The sequence below is a fragment of the Gasterosteus aculeatus genome, chromosome 14, assembly GCF_964276395.1.
Source record: "Gasterosteus aculeatus chromosome 14, fGasAcu3.hap1.1, whole genome shotgun sequence".
NCBI classification, from domain to species: domain Eukaryota; kingdom Metazoa; phylum Chordata; class Actinopteri; order Perciformes; family Gasterosteidae; genus Gasterosteus; species Gasterosteus aculeatus.
The window spans coordinates 9,863,523-9,881,915 of NC_135702.1; the positions used below are offsets into that span (position 1 = coordinate 9,863,523).

Consider the following 18,393-nt stretch of genomic DNA (forward strand, 5'->3'; position numbering starts at 1 on the left):
TGACAGGAAACAGCTGAGAAAAAGCAGACACACACACACACACACAAACCCTAACAAGGAGTACATTTCACCACTTGTCCCTGAGGAGGTGCCTTTACAAGGGCTTGGTCTAAAAAGGTGTGTGTATATTTGTGTGTCCGTTATCATGTGTGTGTGTGTGTGTGTGTGTTTGAACGTGTGTGTGTGTGTGTGAGCCGGTGAGTGAAAGTGATACGGGTAATCAGCCCAGAAGTTCTAGACCCAGACGTACGGAGGGCGGGTTGCATCGGCATGTTCAAGGAACGGGATGGGGCACATTAGGGGGCACGCACATGTGCATATGCATGAAACACATATACATGTACACACACACACACACACACACACACACACACACACACACGCACAACCTCCACTGCCCCCAAGACAGATCGGAGAAAAATGTGCCCCTAATTATCCCTGGAGGGGTCAGAGGACACACAGACACATAGATATAACACACACACGCGCGCACACACACACACACACACACACACACACTCACTACAAAGGAGTCCATTATGTCGGTGTACTCAACTTTCCTGTTGTCAGGTGTGAGAGCAGTCTTATCAATGACCATCTCGTGTCTCTGGATGTTTGCAAAAGGATGCGGTGACAGATTCGGAGGCTTATTGAGCATTTAGTATTTCCCTAGCTAATAATTTAGTATCAGTCTGAGGTGTTGCAACGACAAGGAACTTGGAAGGAACCTAAAATTGTAATTTAGTAAGCTTAAATTGTGATTACTTAAAATCCTTCCAGACTTTGAAGTAAATCGGATTCAGAGGAAAAAGCCACATATTTATCATATTTCTCTGAAGGATTCCATTAGCGTGCAGGGCTTTGCTTGCAGATTCCTTACTGACCTGTATGGAAAATTGTTGAGGGTTTAAATTTTCCCCGATAATAAGCCTAATAGCCACAACAACTTAACGGAACAGTTTGTACACCATCATTTATTTCCTGTCAGCTTGCCTGGTTGGATCCAGCGTGCACTTTGCTGAAGGAAACAGCATTTTAGTGCTTCTGGAGGCCCAGTTCATGTTTGTCTGCCAGGATTAATGACAGTAAGCATCCGAAATGCACTGCAACAACGTCTAATCTGATAGCATTGTGAACTTTGTTGCCAAAAAGCCCGGCGTATTGAGGTGATGAGCCACCTCTGCAGTAAAACCCAATGCTCCTGTTGTAGATATTCAATCATGACCTGTTGTTAAATAAATTAATCCGAAGCAGAAGTCTCGTAAAACTGTGATTGAAAGTAGCTGAACTCCTTAATAACTGTTCATGTAGTTACAAGTTTAACAACAGTGAAGAAAACAGGGTGAATGTTTTTTCTCCCATCTCTGTGTCTTTGGTGGAAGAAATGTCTAGTGATTTTTTTATGGGTTGGGGGGGTGGGGGGGGGTTGTTTACGGAGAAGGCATTAATAATTGGCCGTCCCACAGTGCCAAACCAGAGCTCACATTTTCTAACCCTAAATGATTTCTCATGTGCTTACAGCATAACACGCAACACGCACGCTCATTCTCCCGCTGTCCTGTTTTCTAGGAGTATCTTTCTGCTCAGAAGTTAGAAAAAGACTATGAAAAGAAAAAACGTTGCTTTTACATCGATCGCACATCTTACAGACGTTTAGTAGCATCTCACAAAGAAACAACGTGACGTTGTGCAATATTTCATTTTTATCACATTTATGCCAAATTAGTCCACACACTGGATTCAATTCAATTCATTTTATTTTGTGTTGCCCAAAATCGCAAATTACAAATTGGCCTCAGAGGGCTTTACAGTCTGTACACATACGACATCCTCGGGATGAGGAACAGCACCAGACGAGACGCAGTTTGTTTGTGAGGAACTATCTGAGAAACTTCCCAATCAATATTATATAGTAGGCGCTGACGTTAACTCTGTATCAGTTCTTAGATATAGAGACCGATTTTGCATTCCAGCCCTGGCGTTTGGTGAAATATTGTTTGTACAGCGGTCTGGTCGGAGTAGTGGTCAGAAAGGCAAACAGTCAAACAAACACAAGTGGTCACCGGTCAGCCGAGAGGAACACACACGGCTTTCTGTGCCTTTCCTCTAAAATGTGTCTGCATCTCACAGAGCTGGTTTCTCCAGAGGATTTGGCCAACAGCATTTTGAGCTCAAAGAACAAAGGTAATTGAGAGACGGACTAAGAGATGATGAGAGCCGCCTGCAACAGCGTTGTGTTGTGTGGTGACCACACAGAGGTTTATTTACTGTTAGGTGGCCGTTGTTAGATTTACGGAATAGGAAACACTGCGTGTAACACAAAGTTCCTTACAGCACTTTCCCCTGAATAGTCTTCAGCCTCCGAGCTAGATTCAACTAAAAAGAAGGGTCAGAAGGGTACCAGAACAATTGCCTCGACCTTTACTGACATCCACATAAAACAATTGTTTTGGCTTTGACGGGAGTTCTGGAATCTGGCCGAGCTTTCAGTGCTGCTTTTTTTTTTTTTTTTAAAGCAACAAAAGTTGCCTGCTGGCTGGAGTGAGATATTCGACGGATGAGACTTGCCAGTTCTTACACTGCGTCAGGAAGGGTTTGAATGTCAGAGCAGTAACTTAACACAACGCACTCTGCTCGTATCCACGGAGTCAGAACTGAAGTTCTTTGGTCTCCCGGCGCGTAACTGAACCGCTGCCCGCGTACCCCGGCTCTCCGATTTTAGGGCATTGTCACGCATTGCTATACTTTACTGCACTGTAAGTAAATACCTCCTGGAAATTTGTCTGTTCCACCCGATGTGTTTGTTTGGAACAGCGCGGCCATCACTCAACGCAAATGATGCTGTTTAAAACGCGCCATACGGGCAGGCAGGCATATGGAAGCGGTTATTGCGGCGCTCTGCCGGTACAGTAACCCAATCCAAGTGTACAATCTCAAACCATGTTCACTTTATTATCTCGGCCATGCGCTGGCACTAGAATGAAATGATGTGTTTACGTATCGCTGATGGCTGAGGGCTCTCACTAATTCTTGACTTTCTTAGCCTCTCCTGGCTGAACCTAAACGCATCGTTGTTTCTCGACGCGCTCAGCACATCATGACTCCCCTCGAACTCTCCGCTCCCAAACCACATATTTAAATATTTGCGGTGGTGTAATTGCCCATGTGGTCGACGGGCTCTGATGGTTACTGTACCCTCACATGTTTGACTCTTTACACAGACAATTACGGTTCACCTTTGGATCTTTTGCTATTTAGGTCGGCAGGGCCAAAAAAGTGACCCCCCTCCCCGGTTAGTGAGCTGTTCAGTGTGGCGGCTAGACTGTGATAAATGGAGCTGAGGCTCATGACATGAACTCATAACTCACAGAGAGGACCCCGGCTTGTTAGAGTGTGGGCTGCTGTCGTTACTTGAGCGAGGAAATAGTCACTTAATACTCTGGTGTAGTTTAAGTCAGCGCGGTGAACTGGCTGAACCAAATTTATGTGTTTGACAGCAGAGAAGAAAAGTGACCTACATTTTTTTTTAGTGCTTTCTAGTTCAAAGTCATCTTTAGCATCTGACAATGAAACAAAATACATGTTTTTTTTAGGTTTAAAAACACCGTACTGTCTTCATCACTGTTGACCCATAGCCAGGGAGCACGCAGTGCAGCAAAAACCTGCTCAACAAATCACGACCTTTATTTAAAAATAAAACTTGAACGTGTTAAGGATCTCAAATATGCCAGAAATGTTGGAAAATGTGTCTTAAATAATGCACCGAGACCGTTGGAAATGTGAAAGATGCCTCCATGGAATACATGGCACATTGCCCTTAGTATATAGATCTCCTATAACAAACTGTTCAAAACACAATATTGTCATGCAGCTCCGAATAAAATAATTTAAGTCTATTTAGCAAGCAGTCGTAATAGAATTGAGGGAATTTCAAATAAATGAAATAGACGTCTATCGAATGCATTTTGCATACAAACCATACCTTAACTATGTATGGTTTTGCCCATGAGAGTTTAGGCTGTAGTTACAGCTGATCGACTGAACATTCCAACCTCACACGTACCTTTCCAAAGTATCTCCAGTGTGTTTTCACACTCAAACTGCATCACTGCGGTCGGTGCACTCTTTTGCTTTTTTTCTTCCACTGATGGTGTGAAAGTCAGAAACGTGCTTTTTTCACAGCACCTCAGCCTCATAAACAGCCAGTTTACAACTGTTTGGGGCAGTCGCTGACATAAGTACACACATGTCATACAGCACCATTAAAACCCAGACCCGACCTACCACACACTCTGGGTGGACCAGAACACCTGCCCAGCCTGGATTAATAAGTCCATCCATTTAAATTAGCATCAAACTCTTATTCTGTAATTATTTCACATTTTTATGTTGCATCTCGTGGAATTTTTTCTTTTTTTATGAAATAATGCCAATATATTGCATGTCCAAATTGTGCCGAGTTCTCCACCCATTGGTTTGCAAACTGGTTTTGAAGCCTCTTGTTCGGCGAGTTGTGCGTCGCCATCTTGGATTACATCTGCCACAGTCTTGGCCCTTTGCAACAATTGAACAGACGTTACCATATTTTGAGACCTGCTGGCCAGTCGAGATGCAAATTGTAAGAGACTTCCATTGGCTTCACTGCCTGCAAGCGGAGTATGCTGCCTGTCTGGTTACTCCTCAACATTTCTGTTCTGGTGGATTTGGCGACACCTTCGGTTACTCGTGGCAGCAGGAAGCATGTCTTAATGCTTCAGATCCGTGAGTTCTGGAGGCAAAAAACACAACTTGAAGCAATTACTTTGTAAGAAAAGAGAAACAGCTGAGGTCCACGTTTGCGGTTCAACTAAATGAGCTTTGAGATGAAGAAGTCATTCAGTATTTGATCAAATTCAATGCAAAGGCGTAGGGTTTATCCGGTTGAATGGCCTAAATGCAAACTAAGGTAAGGTTGTTTGTTTCCTTTAAATCTCTTCTACGAGTAATTTGAATATTTTACGTAAATATTCTGATCCAGGTAGATTACTTTATCAGTATTAATATCAGTGACAGCACAACTTTTCCTTTAACTGCTTTAAAAATGAATCTAGATGCGCTGATCTTTTTTTTATGGTATGTGAAACTCAGACTCGCTGACCATGTGTGTGTGTCTCTCTCTCTCTCTCTCTCTCTCTCTCTCTCATCATCTCCGTCCTCTTGAGGAGTGAAATATTATTCTACATATTTACGATCCCAAGCACAACCCCTACAACCAGGAGACGCACAGTGGGATGTCAACACGTCGGGAGCATCTGCAATGTATCACGTGGAACATCTCTGTCTGTTCCTAAATCGGAGGATAAACCTGTCAGCCGCTCTGAAAAACTAACTGGTCGTTAAGCTGCTGAGTGAAAGGCACCTAAACACGAACATTTTGTTGCACTCATCGGGTCAAAGGCCCGTGTCCCTGCACTTGAAAGACATATTTCATGCAGCTTGTTTTGATTTATTGAAAGAGTTGAACTCCTCACCCTTTGACCCCATTCAAACCCAGCAGCATTTCCTTGTACACCTGGAACCGGCTCTTAACAGGCCTCCCCACGGGCACAAATACCTCACTTATATGAAAGGAAAAGCGTATGGAAAAATGACATATCTGACAAGCTCTGCATCTATTGACTATTCTGAGTGAGAATTCTTATGCAAGCACCGTCCTTTTTTTTATTTTGGAGGAAAAACATGAAAGCAACACTCAGAGCCCAGAGGGGATACGAAAACATGTCTTATGTGGTTTGTGGCCTCGACTCTCCCCCCTCTCTCACTGGACGTATTGAATACTTTGTTTCATTTGGGTCGGGGAGTTTTTCTGGTTGTCTCTATGAATGAACTTGTGTTGTTGGCCGTGCACGGCTCACGTGCATCGTCACAGAGGATGTTTGAATCCGTGCAGGATTCGGGGATGCCGCAGAGCACCAGATTGAGTGTTTACATTGAAATGAGCTGCATGTGTACAAATATAACTTTTATATATTGTTGTTATATCTTGGAATCAATCGACTATAACGATTTGTTCATATATCTTAGTTTTTTTTAATAGTTTTATTGGTCTTAAGATCGAAAAGGTATTGAGAAGAAAGTAGGGAATTAGATCTTGGGTAAACTGTTTCATGCCACTGATGAGGCAAAGCAATGCAATCCGCTGCTTTCTACACAGGCTCAGCTTTTGTTGAAATCACTGAGTGGGTTTTATACCTTATTTTACACATGAGAGCAAATAAGAGGGCGTTATTCAAAAGATATTATTTTCCCTACATGTACCGATGTAAAGATCGGCCATGTTTCATTGTGGCGGAGAGGCAGGATACCTTCGGACAAGCTCTCTATTCCATCCAGAACTAGTTAACTAGTGAGTGACGAATAGAGGGTTCGGCGATTAGGGAGGAAATGGGACAAAAGACGGACTAATCTTTCTGTCATTGTAAGGAACTGTGGCCCAGAAGGCATGAAAAGAAACATAGGGAAAGACAACAACAAAAACAGAGCCTTCATCCTTTGGATCTGCTCTCAGTTAGAACCTAAACCTAAATGACAAATGATCTGCAGGCCTTATTTGATATCTACAAGATCTCTGACAGATTACCTGAATTAAAAACTCACAAAATTGCCCCAGAGCCACGTGTTTTGAGAAACATCTGAGACAGTGGACAGCTTTTCAAAAAATGATCTTGCATCCAACTCCCCCTTTGCTTTCCTCTTTCTGTACCGAGAGAAACGAAAGGCTGAGCAAAGACCCGCAGCAGGATACGACGCTGGCCGGGATCATGTGTTTTAAGTTGAGGCCGCAAAATGCAAACTGATGGAATATATTTGGGAAGGTTTGGACGAGCAAAGGGCACACGTTTGAGGAAAAGAAACACTGTTATGTCTCAGTACGTCTGCTGGTTGAACGAGCTGAAAGATTGCGATCAAGCCTTCGGTGTGCATAACAGTCTTCAATTGATTTAAATATAACACAGCTGGTTGTGCTGCACGGTAGAAACCATTCAATTTCCTGCATAAGTTCGCTTTGGATTAATTCAAAACTTGTTGGTGCTGTTTTAGAGTAATGGTTTTACTGATGCCAATCTGGTCCATGTGAACCCACAGTGCATCCTTCAACCCTGCAGTGTGTGAAGCCTCGTTCAGCCTGTACAGGCTAATGCAGGGGCTCATAACATTGCACTATGTGTCTGTTTCAATCAATCCATTTTATCTGACGTACAATCATCCAGAAATTTTGAGATTTAAATATATATATATTCTGAAATAAATTGTACAATTTGTCTTTCAGCCTTCCTACCCTTAAATGTTAAACATATCTATTTGAACGATTATACGTTTATATTCCAAATGTAGATTTCTGTGTGGTAATGGCAAACTGAAGACAAAAAGTTTTTTTTTATTTTTATTTTCATAATTTTATTAATACTTAAAAAGCAACTTAACTGCCTTTGGAATCTCCTTTCACTTGACTTTATTGTAGGGATGTTGTCTGAGACGGTATTTCTATGCAAAAAGGAGACATTCAGAGCGTCTGGTTTACTTTGTTAAAAGAAATGCTCACTTTAACAGAATTTTCTTTGATCTTGATCACGGTTTCATGCGACCACAGCGAACGAGCTGGTGTGCACTCAAGCACGATAATTTCTTGGCAGAAAGAGCCGAGCGGAGGACAGTGTGGAGACTATTGCAGTCTGACAGATGTAATCCCTAACACAGCTCCAGAGTTTCTGTGTGCCACCACAGACGTTGAATGTGAGTTTATTTAAAAAACAACCTCACACCACAGGCCTCTTATGTGCTCTGCTTCTCATTTACTTTCAGCATAAATTCAAAGCCGAGGTTGCTCTGCACGATCTCGGGAGAACTCGCGCAGACCATTTCACCGTTTTTTTATCCTCACGAGAAACACAGCGAAACATAATTTCGTGTAAATGAAAAGACTGAAGGGTGGGCATGTTTAATGGCCCATCTCTTTTTTATTGCCACAAGTGGAGATTTTCTTTGTAAGCCAAACAAACCACCTCTCCCTTCATTCTAGGTGCACTCCCCCAAACATAGATTTCCATAGATCAGTCATCAACATTCGGCAGTGACATTTTCTTCCAGAAACATTGAGATGATTCTACTTTGATATAATACATTTGGGAATATCATATGGAAGGATTATATTTATTTTGCTTCAGTAACAACTACTTTATGGTTAAAGATGTATTAGTAGTTTTAGAGGTGAGAAGTTATTTTTTATTTATCTATCTAGTCTTTTCTAGAACCAGGCGCTACGGTTTCGCTTCGGAAAACATGCATGCCGAACTAAGATATCGCTTCACGCAGCCCCGGCTCCACTGCTTTTTTGAGTAGCAGACTTTACATGGGCACCGTGTCAAGATACAGTCTGCGCGGGCTCAACAGAGAGGTGTTCAAGCCTTAATCCGAATCCTCACAGGATGCTCTCATTCTCAGCCATCACAGTCTGGCATCTAAAGACTTAACATCCCTGTGTTGATTTTGCGTGACTTTTCTCTCTGTTTGTCTCTTTCCATGTTAAACTCAGCACTCGTTCCTTCGGTTTCTGCCTCCGTCCGTCTTTTTCTGTTTTCTTTTTTGTTTGTTCGTGTTTTTTGTCGGAGTCCTGCGTCTTTGTTTTTCTTCTTCCCTCCGTCTCTCTTTCAACAGCCTGTGTCTGTTGACAAAACACAGATCGTATCAGTTAGACAATAAAGGAATGACCCATTGAATTCAGCTGGTTCCTGATCTGTGCGTCTCACTATGGCTGGGAGAAATTGAAAGAGAAATGTTCTGATGGTGGTTGCGATGTTTGCATTCTTTAAACGAATTTCGTGGAATAGAGCTGTCTTTTTTTGTGCTCTCTGCTTGTTTTTATGGTCCTTTCAAATTCACACGACCATATCGCCGTTGGGTTTTATCGCAGCTTTCTCATGTCGCTGATATCTTACACTTGGGAAGTCATAATAGATTTCTGTAATGCTGCGGTTTTCACAAAATACTGTCGTTCATCATTTTTACTGATCGCATTTTTATAAAATTTTATTTAACCTCTATGTGTAATCTATGAATACACTGAGTATATTTTTATTGTAACATACATTTGTCTATATCTATATATATATATATATATATATATATATATATATATATATATATATATAAGTGATTTTATGCTAAAATGAATGAACCACGCCTGTTGGGTAAAAGACCGTTTAAAACATGAAAGACAAAGACACAAACGCATCTAAAACAAACCCAAATCAACCAGAGATGTAATGTTAACGACCGCAGATAGATGAGTCATACCGCCGCGCTGACACCGAAGCTGATATTGCGAATGACCGCAGTCTAAGGGTGAGCTCAATTTTAGGGAGATGTTGACATCATGCTCAGAAACAAGGCCTTTACAGTAGGTAATTAACTGCTGAGCAGCAGAAGCTCTGAAACAACATGTCGAGGTTTAGTTTGGCTCAGTCATCGCTTTCACTCTAAAACTGAACCTGTTTTTTTAAATGTACATAAGTACCACAATCGAATATGCTGTATGTTTTAGAACGGCTTGAGCAATGATGTGCAATATTTGTTTTTCTTTTAACCCAAAATGACACATTTAACCAAACTTATCTCGGTTCGTCTACAGACCTTCTCCCCTATGCTATTATATTAAGCGTATCCTTATCCTGCAGAGTTTGAATCACAATGACAGCATATCGTTGCAAGTGACATCATCCTAAATTGATTCCAGGCGAAAACATCAATTTAGTTTTAAACCATTTTTCCAGGACTCATCCAGTGGTAAAGAACCGTGGTGCCTGCTGGGATGCATATTTTACCAACATGAAGAGGCTGTTTGGTTTCAACACCACAAGTTGGCTGTGTTACTCGAATTAAACAACAGTAACTGCAGCTTTCATGTCATTTAATTGCGGTGACGATATGTTAACTTAAAGCACTTAGCGCGTCTCTGCTGGATTCATGTCGCCGTCTAACATTTTATAAAGTAGCTTTGGGGGGATGACGATGTCGGTCGGTGGTGGGGGTCACCACTGCCGTACTCCTCCCGCCATGCTGAAACACGGAAACAACTACTTGATGGATTGCAATTGTGTACAGTATGTCAGTGGTCCCAATAGGATACATCCAAAAGAGTTTTGTGATCCTATAATAAAATGACAGTATTTCTGAGTGAGTGCACCCAAACATGTTGTGCATTTTAGGAGATAAAGACTGATAGACTACATTATAATGCTACCTCATAATGACGCATCTCGACAGTATTTGATCATATTTCCTTAATTAGGAGAGCAACAGTGTCCTGTTCCTTTCAAGAAAATTGCAGTTGACTGCTAATAGATGAGACTGAGATGGAACAGGCTCCCCGTCAAACACTCCAGACAATTTCACGGCGTAAGAAGAAGTGCTGTCCAGGGAGGTTTTTTCCCCTGAACTTGATATGAGCGTTAATATAGTTCTGGCCTTGTTTTTTTGGGGCTCTTGGATCTTCATGCCAGTGGATAGCCGATACATGTTCTGCTACTTTTCTTTGACATATCTGACACTTTAATGGATGGCTTTGTCTCTGTGACTGACGAAGACCCCGAGCTTTCACTCCACTGTTGACTCTGAGCCAATGCAGGGACCCCCCCCCAAAAAAAACCCTTTCGCTAGTGTCATAGAAATGTCAAATCCTAAATGTCAGTCCATTATTGAGTTTTGATGATAGTTTGAGAAGCTTAATGCTATTTTTTAACAGCTCTCTGTAATTTCTATTCCGAAAACCACTGCAATGTCAAATATCTACACAAGAATCAACAGCATTAAAAATTGCCCGTTTCAATGCTCAGTCAAACCAAACGTGTGTGTGCTTTCATTGGCAAATAAAACACAGAATACTAAAGAAAGTAACAGACACCTCGCTGTCTCCTTTAAGTAGGTCTTAGTGATAGAAGGCTGCTCAGGCCAGCACACGAGCAGGAACATGTTAGCATCATCTGTATGGGGCAGGATGGCCTCAGAACTGCCTGTAGGGTTTGTTTATCCAACATGCTGTAATGTTATGAGGACTGCTGCTTGGCTAGTGGTTACGAGTTGTAACGTAAATATTGATGTGAATGGAAAAAGGAACATTATTTAAGATTCACCATCTGTTCTAATAATCTGAGCCGCTGATTGTGGAGACTGGATGTCTTTCTAGGGACGGATAATGTGTGTGCTCATCTGGTGTTCTCCTTACTGAGTACAGGTGTGTGGAAAGGTTTTATTCAACCTTTCTGTGCTCCAATAATGAGATAATTTAACTTTGCTTGCAACTCAAGCGATCTCTTTTCTTACAATTCCATTTCTTTCAACTGGTCTTTTACATTTATACTACTTATAAGTCATTATGCTGAAATACATTTGCAAAAAGACTGCTTTGACAAATGTATCTTCAAAATGCTTTTTGCAAAATGGTTATTTAAAACATTTTGCAAAAGCAGCCACGTGTTTTTGAATCCTTAAGATAAGAGCATGTGCACATGCACTGGTATAAGAAAGTCCCGCTTCCCGGCTCCAGGCAGCAGCCATTGTATTTCCTTAAAATACTGGACATAGGATGTTATAAAAGCTGTCAATTCTTAGAAAAGTTCAGTACCACAAATTCTATGACCATGACATGAGCTAACCTGCGACCCAATGACTCAGCGGTGCCATGTATGAATGTCGCGGCGTGTAGGCAGTTAACTTTGAATGAGAGCTTTCAGTTCTGTCTCTGCTCATTATCTCTGCCATCTCCCCGCTCCTGGAAAGACACACAGTCTGCATATTGTGCATTGATGTATATATGTATACATATATTTTTTGGGGGCCTATTTCATAGCTTTAAAATGTATGAAATTGGCCTAAATAAATAATCTGTGGAAATATATGTCAGATGTCACTCCAGAAGTGGGTTTCTTAATCGTGGGGCTGGGTCTTAACTATGTGCTGCAGGCCTGTTTCTAGTTTCTCGTATGACTGCTACTATTTCTCATGTACGGAACCCGATGCAACACTGATGTGACACATTTTGGGCCTTAACTTGGAAAACTTTAATAACTACAGAATCAAAATGTTTTGAACAATTTTTTTGACGTTAGTGTGGAAGTTATACTCAACAATAACATCAAATGTTTATAGCTGGAGTACGTTCAGATTAGCCACGTCAAACCCAATAACCTGAAGGAATTGTAGTACGTCTACTTTCTGTGAAACCAGCGGGACAGAACTAAACTTAACACAGAATGGAAGAATGCTAAATTATTAATCGCAATAAGAATCAGAATTTTTTCGATTATGTTTTTTGTTTTGGAGCGAATGTCAAAGTATTAGAATATACAGAAGAAATATATATAGAAGAAATACGTCATTTACTGGCGGCGGCATCAGACATAAGGCCTAATTTCAGGAAAATGCCGACATTCCAAAACATAATTTTCTGTTCCTTCTTTTTGCCTTTTTCTGTGGCATCAATCATTTTCAATCAAGGGTGTCTGAATTTGGTTTGTGTTTGTCCTTCAGTGACATCGTCTCACTGGCAGAGTTAGTATCAAACATTTTTTTTTTGACGGCTGCTCCTAATAATGAATCCAATGTAAATCGCTTTGGATTAAAGCATGTAATGTAATCCTTCATTCTTTTGTTTCCCATAATAATTTCTCAAAATAAAAATGTATCACTTTCGATCTCATGAAAAAAAAGCTTTGGCCAATCTTTAGATTTGGAATTTGGACGTTTAGACTGGTCAATTCATCAGGCCTCTTCTAACACTTTTATTCAATATCTCCTTTTCTTACATAATAGCAGTACCTTCTTGCCCCAAAAAACACATTGAATCCTTTGGGAACACATCAGGCCTGATGGTTTACCTCCTAATAGAATTTGCGTGTGTATGAGAGTGTGCATGAGAGTGTGCATGAGAGTGTGTATGAGAGTGTGTACCTTTGAAGTCCTGAATGCCGCCCACCCTTCTGTGGTCCTACATTGTGCCGAACAGCTCCATTTGTCCCACCTTAATCCTCTGAAGCAAACTCACATAAATCACACTGAGTTGTTTCTAAACGTGGGCAGGCTGGGAAACTCTGTCTCTCGGTGTGGTTTCCAAGCCCCATGGAGAGTTAAAAGCTGCTGCTTATTCATCCACCTGTATTGATACTGATTTCAGCTAGAAGTAGAAAATAGATGCTTGGTAGCTGCTCTTCAGACTCTCCCAGGAGCCCAGATGATTTAGAGAGGTGTCTATGTTCAGTTACTCTAAATCTGAACTAAAAACATGACTTTAGAAATACCAAATACCAAATAGTCAGTTTTTAAAGGGTCCATCAAACTTCTTTGACATTGTTCCCTTCAGTCGGCAGACAAAAATCCCTAGTTTACCAGTATACCAGACATTGCATTCCTTAGTACTCCTCCGTGGTTATTACACGCTGCGACTTGGTTTTAACCAACACTAACGCCTTCTAGAGATGAGGCAGAATTATGGCACCAATAGTGAATCGAGGCCAAGCTCTCCATCAATGGCTTTGGGCCAGATTAAAGTGCCGGGGCTCATTGTTTACACAGCTCTGTGGTGCCACGGCCGAGCGGGCCCAAACAATGGGCCCATGCTCCCCCTTGTCAGAGCAAAGGGGAAGAATGGAGACCTCTTGACATGGCAACCTGAAGCCTCAAAGCCCCCACTTCTCGTAGCTAGAGAGGGTCAGTAGCGAGAAAGCGAGGAAGAGTGCGAGTTAGAGATAACGAAGGAGAACGGAGAGAGGAAAATGGAGGGAGGAGGGGAAAAAAAAAAACGGCTGATATGAGGGCGGATAAAGAGTGACCTAGGGTGGAGGAAGAAAGACAAAGAGGTGGAGAAAAATGAAACAAAGGATAGTTTATGAAACAAGAGCGGCCGAGGGGAAAAAAAGATGAAGAGAGATGGTGCAAATTGAAAGAATGTAAATCTGCAGGTGCAATAGTGGAGAACGGAATGCAAATATACGCCGAGTTCTCCCAGGAACTACAGTTGGAAGAGTTGCACATGTTGTGTTTGAATTTGCTCGCTGTGCCTAATCATTAGCATTTTGAAGGTGAGGTGACATGACTTTTGTTCGTTTTGATTGCAGGTCACTTTCTGGGAAACAACACAGTCATTGAAGTACTTCGTCGCCAGGGATACCGTGTGGAGCACACCCCTGCTGGGAAGCCCGTAAACAGGTACATTTACTGCTAAAACGCCTCTAGCTCCCCACAGTCACGCTCATGCTCTCGGGTATCTCTGAGCGCCGACATTTTGTAACTTAACATCACAATACATTTAACACATCTCCATCAAAATCTGAAATGCAAGAAAAGGTGTGGAATACAGAGATGACTGATGGAAAACTATTCTGTATCACAGTCGCTGTATTGATGATTTCTTCTGAAAACACAAGTCTTTAAAACTCCAAGGCCAAACTTTATCATTTGAATGGGTGTATTCAGTTTCATTTCCACAACACATTTCAGAGGGCAACCGCTGTCTCATGGCCCTGACAGGAATATATTCCTTTCAACCTTTTCACTGGATCTGAAATGGGAAATCAATTTCACCAGTAAGCACAACTGCAGAGTTGGACCGTGTTCATTTTCAGACCTGAAACAGATGTTGAAGTTCTGCTTCGGCCCTTTGTGAGAAATGCGTTGCTTAGCGAATCAGGAAATACTGTGCTCCTTACTTATCCATTAAGGGAGTCAAACTCTATCCAAATGTTCATAAACAGCTTTTCATTTTGTAGTTGTAATTTATTATTTTACCTGTACTATTGACAATGGATCTATTTTATTTATAGATTACATAAAGAGGAAAACCAAAAATGTGGAGATTTTAAGCACTTTATGTTTAACTTTCAGTACAAAAATTATAGACTTATTGTTTTCATTTTAAATATATATAATAAAACAGTGATTTTTGCAGGAATTTGTCATTTTTTGTACTCATTGGTTTGAAATATTTGATCATATTCCTTAAGATGTTCATGGAATCAAACCCCTATTTGTTATACCACTTATCCCTCTCTCCATATTAGTTTCCATTGTGACAGGCGGAGCCCTCCATGCCTGGATTTGAATATAATTGCTCTCAAATAAATGAGGGATTCACAAGAACCGACGCATTGTTTACTGTTCACTTTCCCAAGGCTGTATCAGAGCTGTATTAAGTTACTGCTAATGCATACCAAATGCATACGGCCTCACATGAAAAGCAACTGGCGAATCATGAGCTGGCTTTAACTGTGAAGCAATGAAACAACGTGGTTGTTACAGCAACAGGGGCTGACCGCGCTCATTCATCAAAACGAAGGTTACGATAGTGTAATCCTAGTACTATGAGAAAAAAAGACCTACAATTGACTCCACGTTCACTCAATGGGATTTTGTATAACAGTAGCCGTAGAATCAGGAGATGCCAACGCAAGTATGAGCGGAAACCGCAGTAAATAAGGCAGCACATCCAGCTGCCGGCCATCCTACACCCTCTTCAGTGAGTGATGAAGGAAGCCCCCCCGTTGCTTAGAAAACTGGTATTACAGTATTGTTGCATCCTTACTGGTCCACGGTACTGTGGTCCCAATGGCAAATAGGGAATAGCTAAACAGCAGCGTTTTGTACTGGGAGACCATCCTCAAATACATTATCATTATTATGTTTTTTTATTTTTTATTTTATAAAATGTTATATCAAATTACTTTCAACATTCTGTATAATTATTTGATGTCATAATATATCTTACTATAATTCCGCAGACATTTCTCATGAACCAAGCATAAGCATTTTGTAAGAGGTGGTTGGGGTGCAGTCCTGCAGTTTACTGCATGTATGAGTATGTGGAGTCAAGGAGTGCCGTGCGATGGTTGGATCTCATATTTATGTTTTTCAGTCAGAAAGTATGCTCAGTGATGTCCCTTATTCACTGGAGATTGTAGATTGTAGATTGTAATGCTGATAAATCTGACAAAACTCTCTACCAGCCGCCAATGAAGTGTTGTTGAAAAGGCCAACCAAAGCAGAGCTTATACCTCCCGCGGTGAAGCATGTAGGGCAGTCTACCGTATCACACTGCGCGGGTGGCTATCTCATTGCAGATCTTTGTTCTGTGTGGACTGTGTAAGAGAATGAATGCGGGTTTAGTTTGTTTCAGCACACCTTTTTTCACAAAATCCATGGAAACCATTTAAGCAGCACTATTGATCTATTTAGGCATTGAAGATTTTTTTTTCTTAGGTTGTTGATTCCACCGGATTTAGCTGCTCGCTCCAAACCAAGCTCAGTTTTGCATTTCCATGAATTCTGCCCATATTAAGTTCACATAGCATCCACATTACTGACAGCAACATGAGAAAAACTATTAGTACTAATCCACCCATAATACAATTCTACCCCAGAATTACTGATAAATAAAGGTCACGTCCCACATATGCCAACAGGTCAAACGGCACGTCCTGTAATTTAATTCTGTGTGTTCCTGTGATTTTAATCCGCTAGGAGATTATCATCCAGACCTGACTCATCAGATTCAGAAGACCACCACGATGAGCCCCCTCTCCTAGAACCTTTCTTCCACGAGCTCCCCTACAAAGAGGACGATCAGGGGCGTCCCCTGGAGGATGATCTGCTACCTCACATGCATCTGCCCCCGGACAGCCTGGAGCTGCTGGAGAAAGCGGAGAGAAAAATGCTGAAGAAAAAGAGGAGGAACAAGCAGAAGAAACAGCGGCACCGGCATTTTAACGACCTTTGGGTTCGCATTGAGGAAAGGTGAGATCCCGTGTCGGATACACACCTGTCATTCATTTGCTGTAAAAAGGGGATGAGGAGAATTGCTGAGAAAGTGAGACGGAGGGCAAACAGGTGCGGGCAATAGAAGAGAGAAGAGTGCAACGGTAAGATAGACAGAGAGGAAGTGAGGAAATTGGAAATGTGTAATGCAGCCGATCCACCTGTCCGGAGACTAGAACTGACACTTCCTGGTGCGACGCCGCAGGCCCAAACAGCCACCGTATCACATCACCGTACTCTTCATGCCATCTGCACACCTATCCCTCATAAACACACACACGCACACACACACACACTCCATGTCCAGACTCGTTCCTAGATGCTATAAGTGTCTTGGATGGAAAAATAGCAGCCTGGGAATTCCTGCTAAGTATCTGGTTTTGTTCTCAAAGTAGCTGCAGGCAGAGATCGAACCGGACAACGAAGCTCATCTTTCAGACAAAAAGGAGCCTTCTGCACGAGGTGTGGTCTGTTATGTGGAGAGCTGTTTCAGTTTGTTGCAGGGCGAAATTGGAGTGTTTTCATGAATGAAATTGTGCAAGCGGGCAGGAAGCAAAAATATTTATATGACCCGTCATGCATTTTGTACACCAGCTTACGGAGGATATATCGGCGTGCGCAGGCGATAATCTCACAAGTCATAACAGAAACTTTCACACCTAGCGGCAATTTAGAGGATCAGCTTCACTTGACTCGGGGAATTTTGTTACCGTGGGAGGAATCATTACTTTGTAGCTTGTTGCTTGTAGCGTGAACGTAGTATAACGGTGCAAAATCCTAATGAATCTTTTTAGTGTCTTTCTTTCCTTTTACCAAAACTCCTGAATGAGAACATGTTGCATGTGTGTCAACCCTCCCATCCTCCTGATGTGTGTGGAACACAGAGCTTGTTTTCTATGGCTGGTACGTTATACAGATGGAAACTGTTTATGCAAGAACATAAACTCTGGTCCCGTTGAAGAGAAAAGCTAGCATCAACAATATCATTCTTTTAATCTGTGGTTCATATTACTAAATGTCTGTACGCGTTGATGTTGCTTTTAATGACTCTTCTTCTTCCTTTGTTAATCAAAAGCAGCAATTATCTTCATTCTATTTCCCTGTGTTTGTTATAGTTTCCTATAACATACCAAATACATGCAGGCTGGGTGATTGGGAGAATGTAAATGATTCCATTGCTGGAGAACATGTGGTTTAGCACGTGAGCTGATCTGAGTCCTTTACGTTTCCCGCCGTGGCAGAAAAGCAGTGGAATAGGAGCAGTGCGGAGTGCTGTGGCTCGTGCACCGGGTGTGAGCAGAACATGAAAGGAAAAAGACAAATGAGGAACAAGAGAATGTAAAGTCTGGTGTCTTTTTAATTGAAAATTGAACCTGGTAAAGCTGCAATTCTCGTGCATATCAATATTTGCAGCTCGCTGGTGAGTTAAGGGAGCAAAACTAGACAAGTGTGGGACTCTGCTCTTACGCATCTAGATATATTTTACCTGTATACAGAAATATACAATTTCCCAATTTCTTTGCAGAAAGAAATATCCACCCAGCGTCTGTTCTT

At 41.6% G+C, this 18,393-nt stretch overlaps 1 protein-coding gene across 2 annotated transcripts in view; it reads left to right on the forward strand.

Moving 5' to 3' along the window:
• Positions 1–18,393, forward strand: part of trabd2a (TraB domain containing 2A) — a 49,695-nt gene that overhangs the window by 28,512 nt on the left and 2,790 nt on the right. For both annotated transcript variants that reach the window (XM_040198260.2, XM_040198259.2), the window contains exons 6-7: positions 14,148–14,238; positions 16,546–16,818. In XM_040198260.2, the coding sequence (XP_040054194.2) occupies positions 14,148–14,238; positions 16,546–16,818 (364 nt within the window). The remainder of the gene's footprint in view (positions 1–14,147; positions 14,239–16,545; positions 16,819–18,393) is intronic.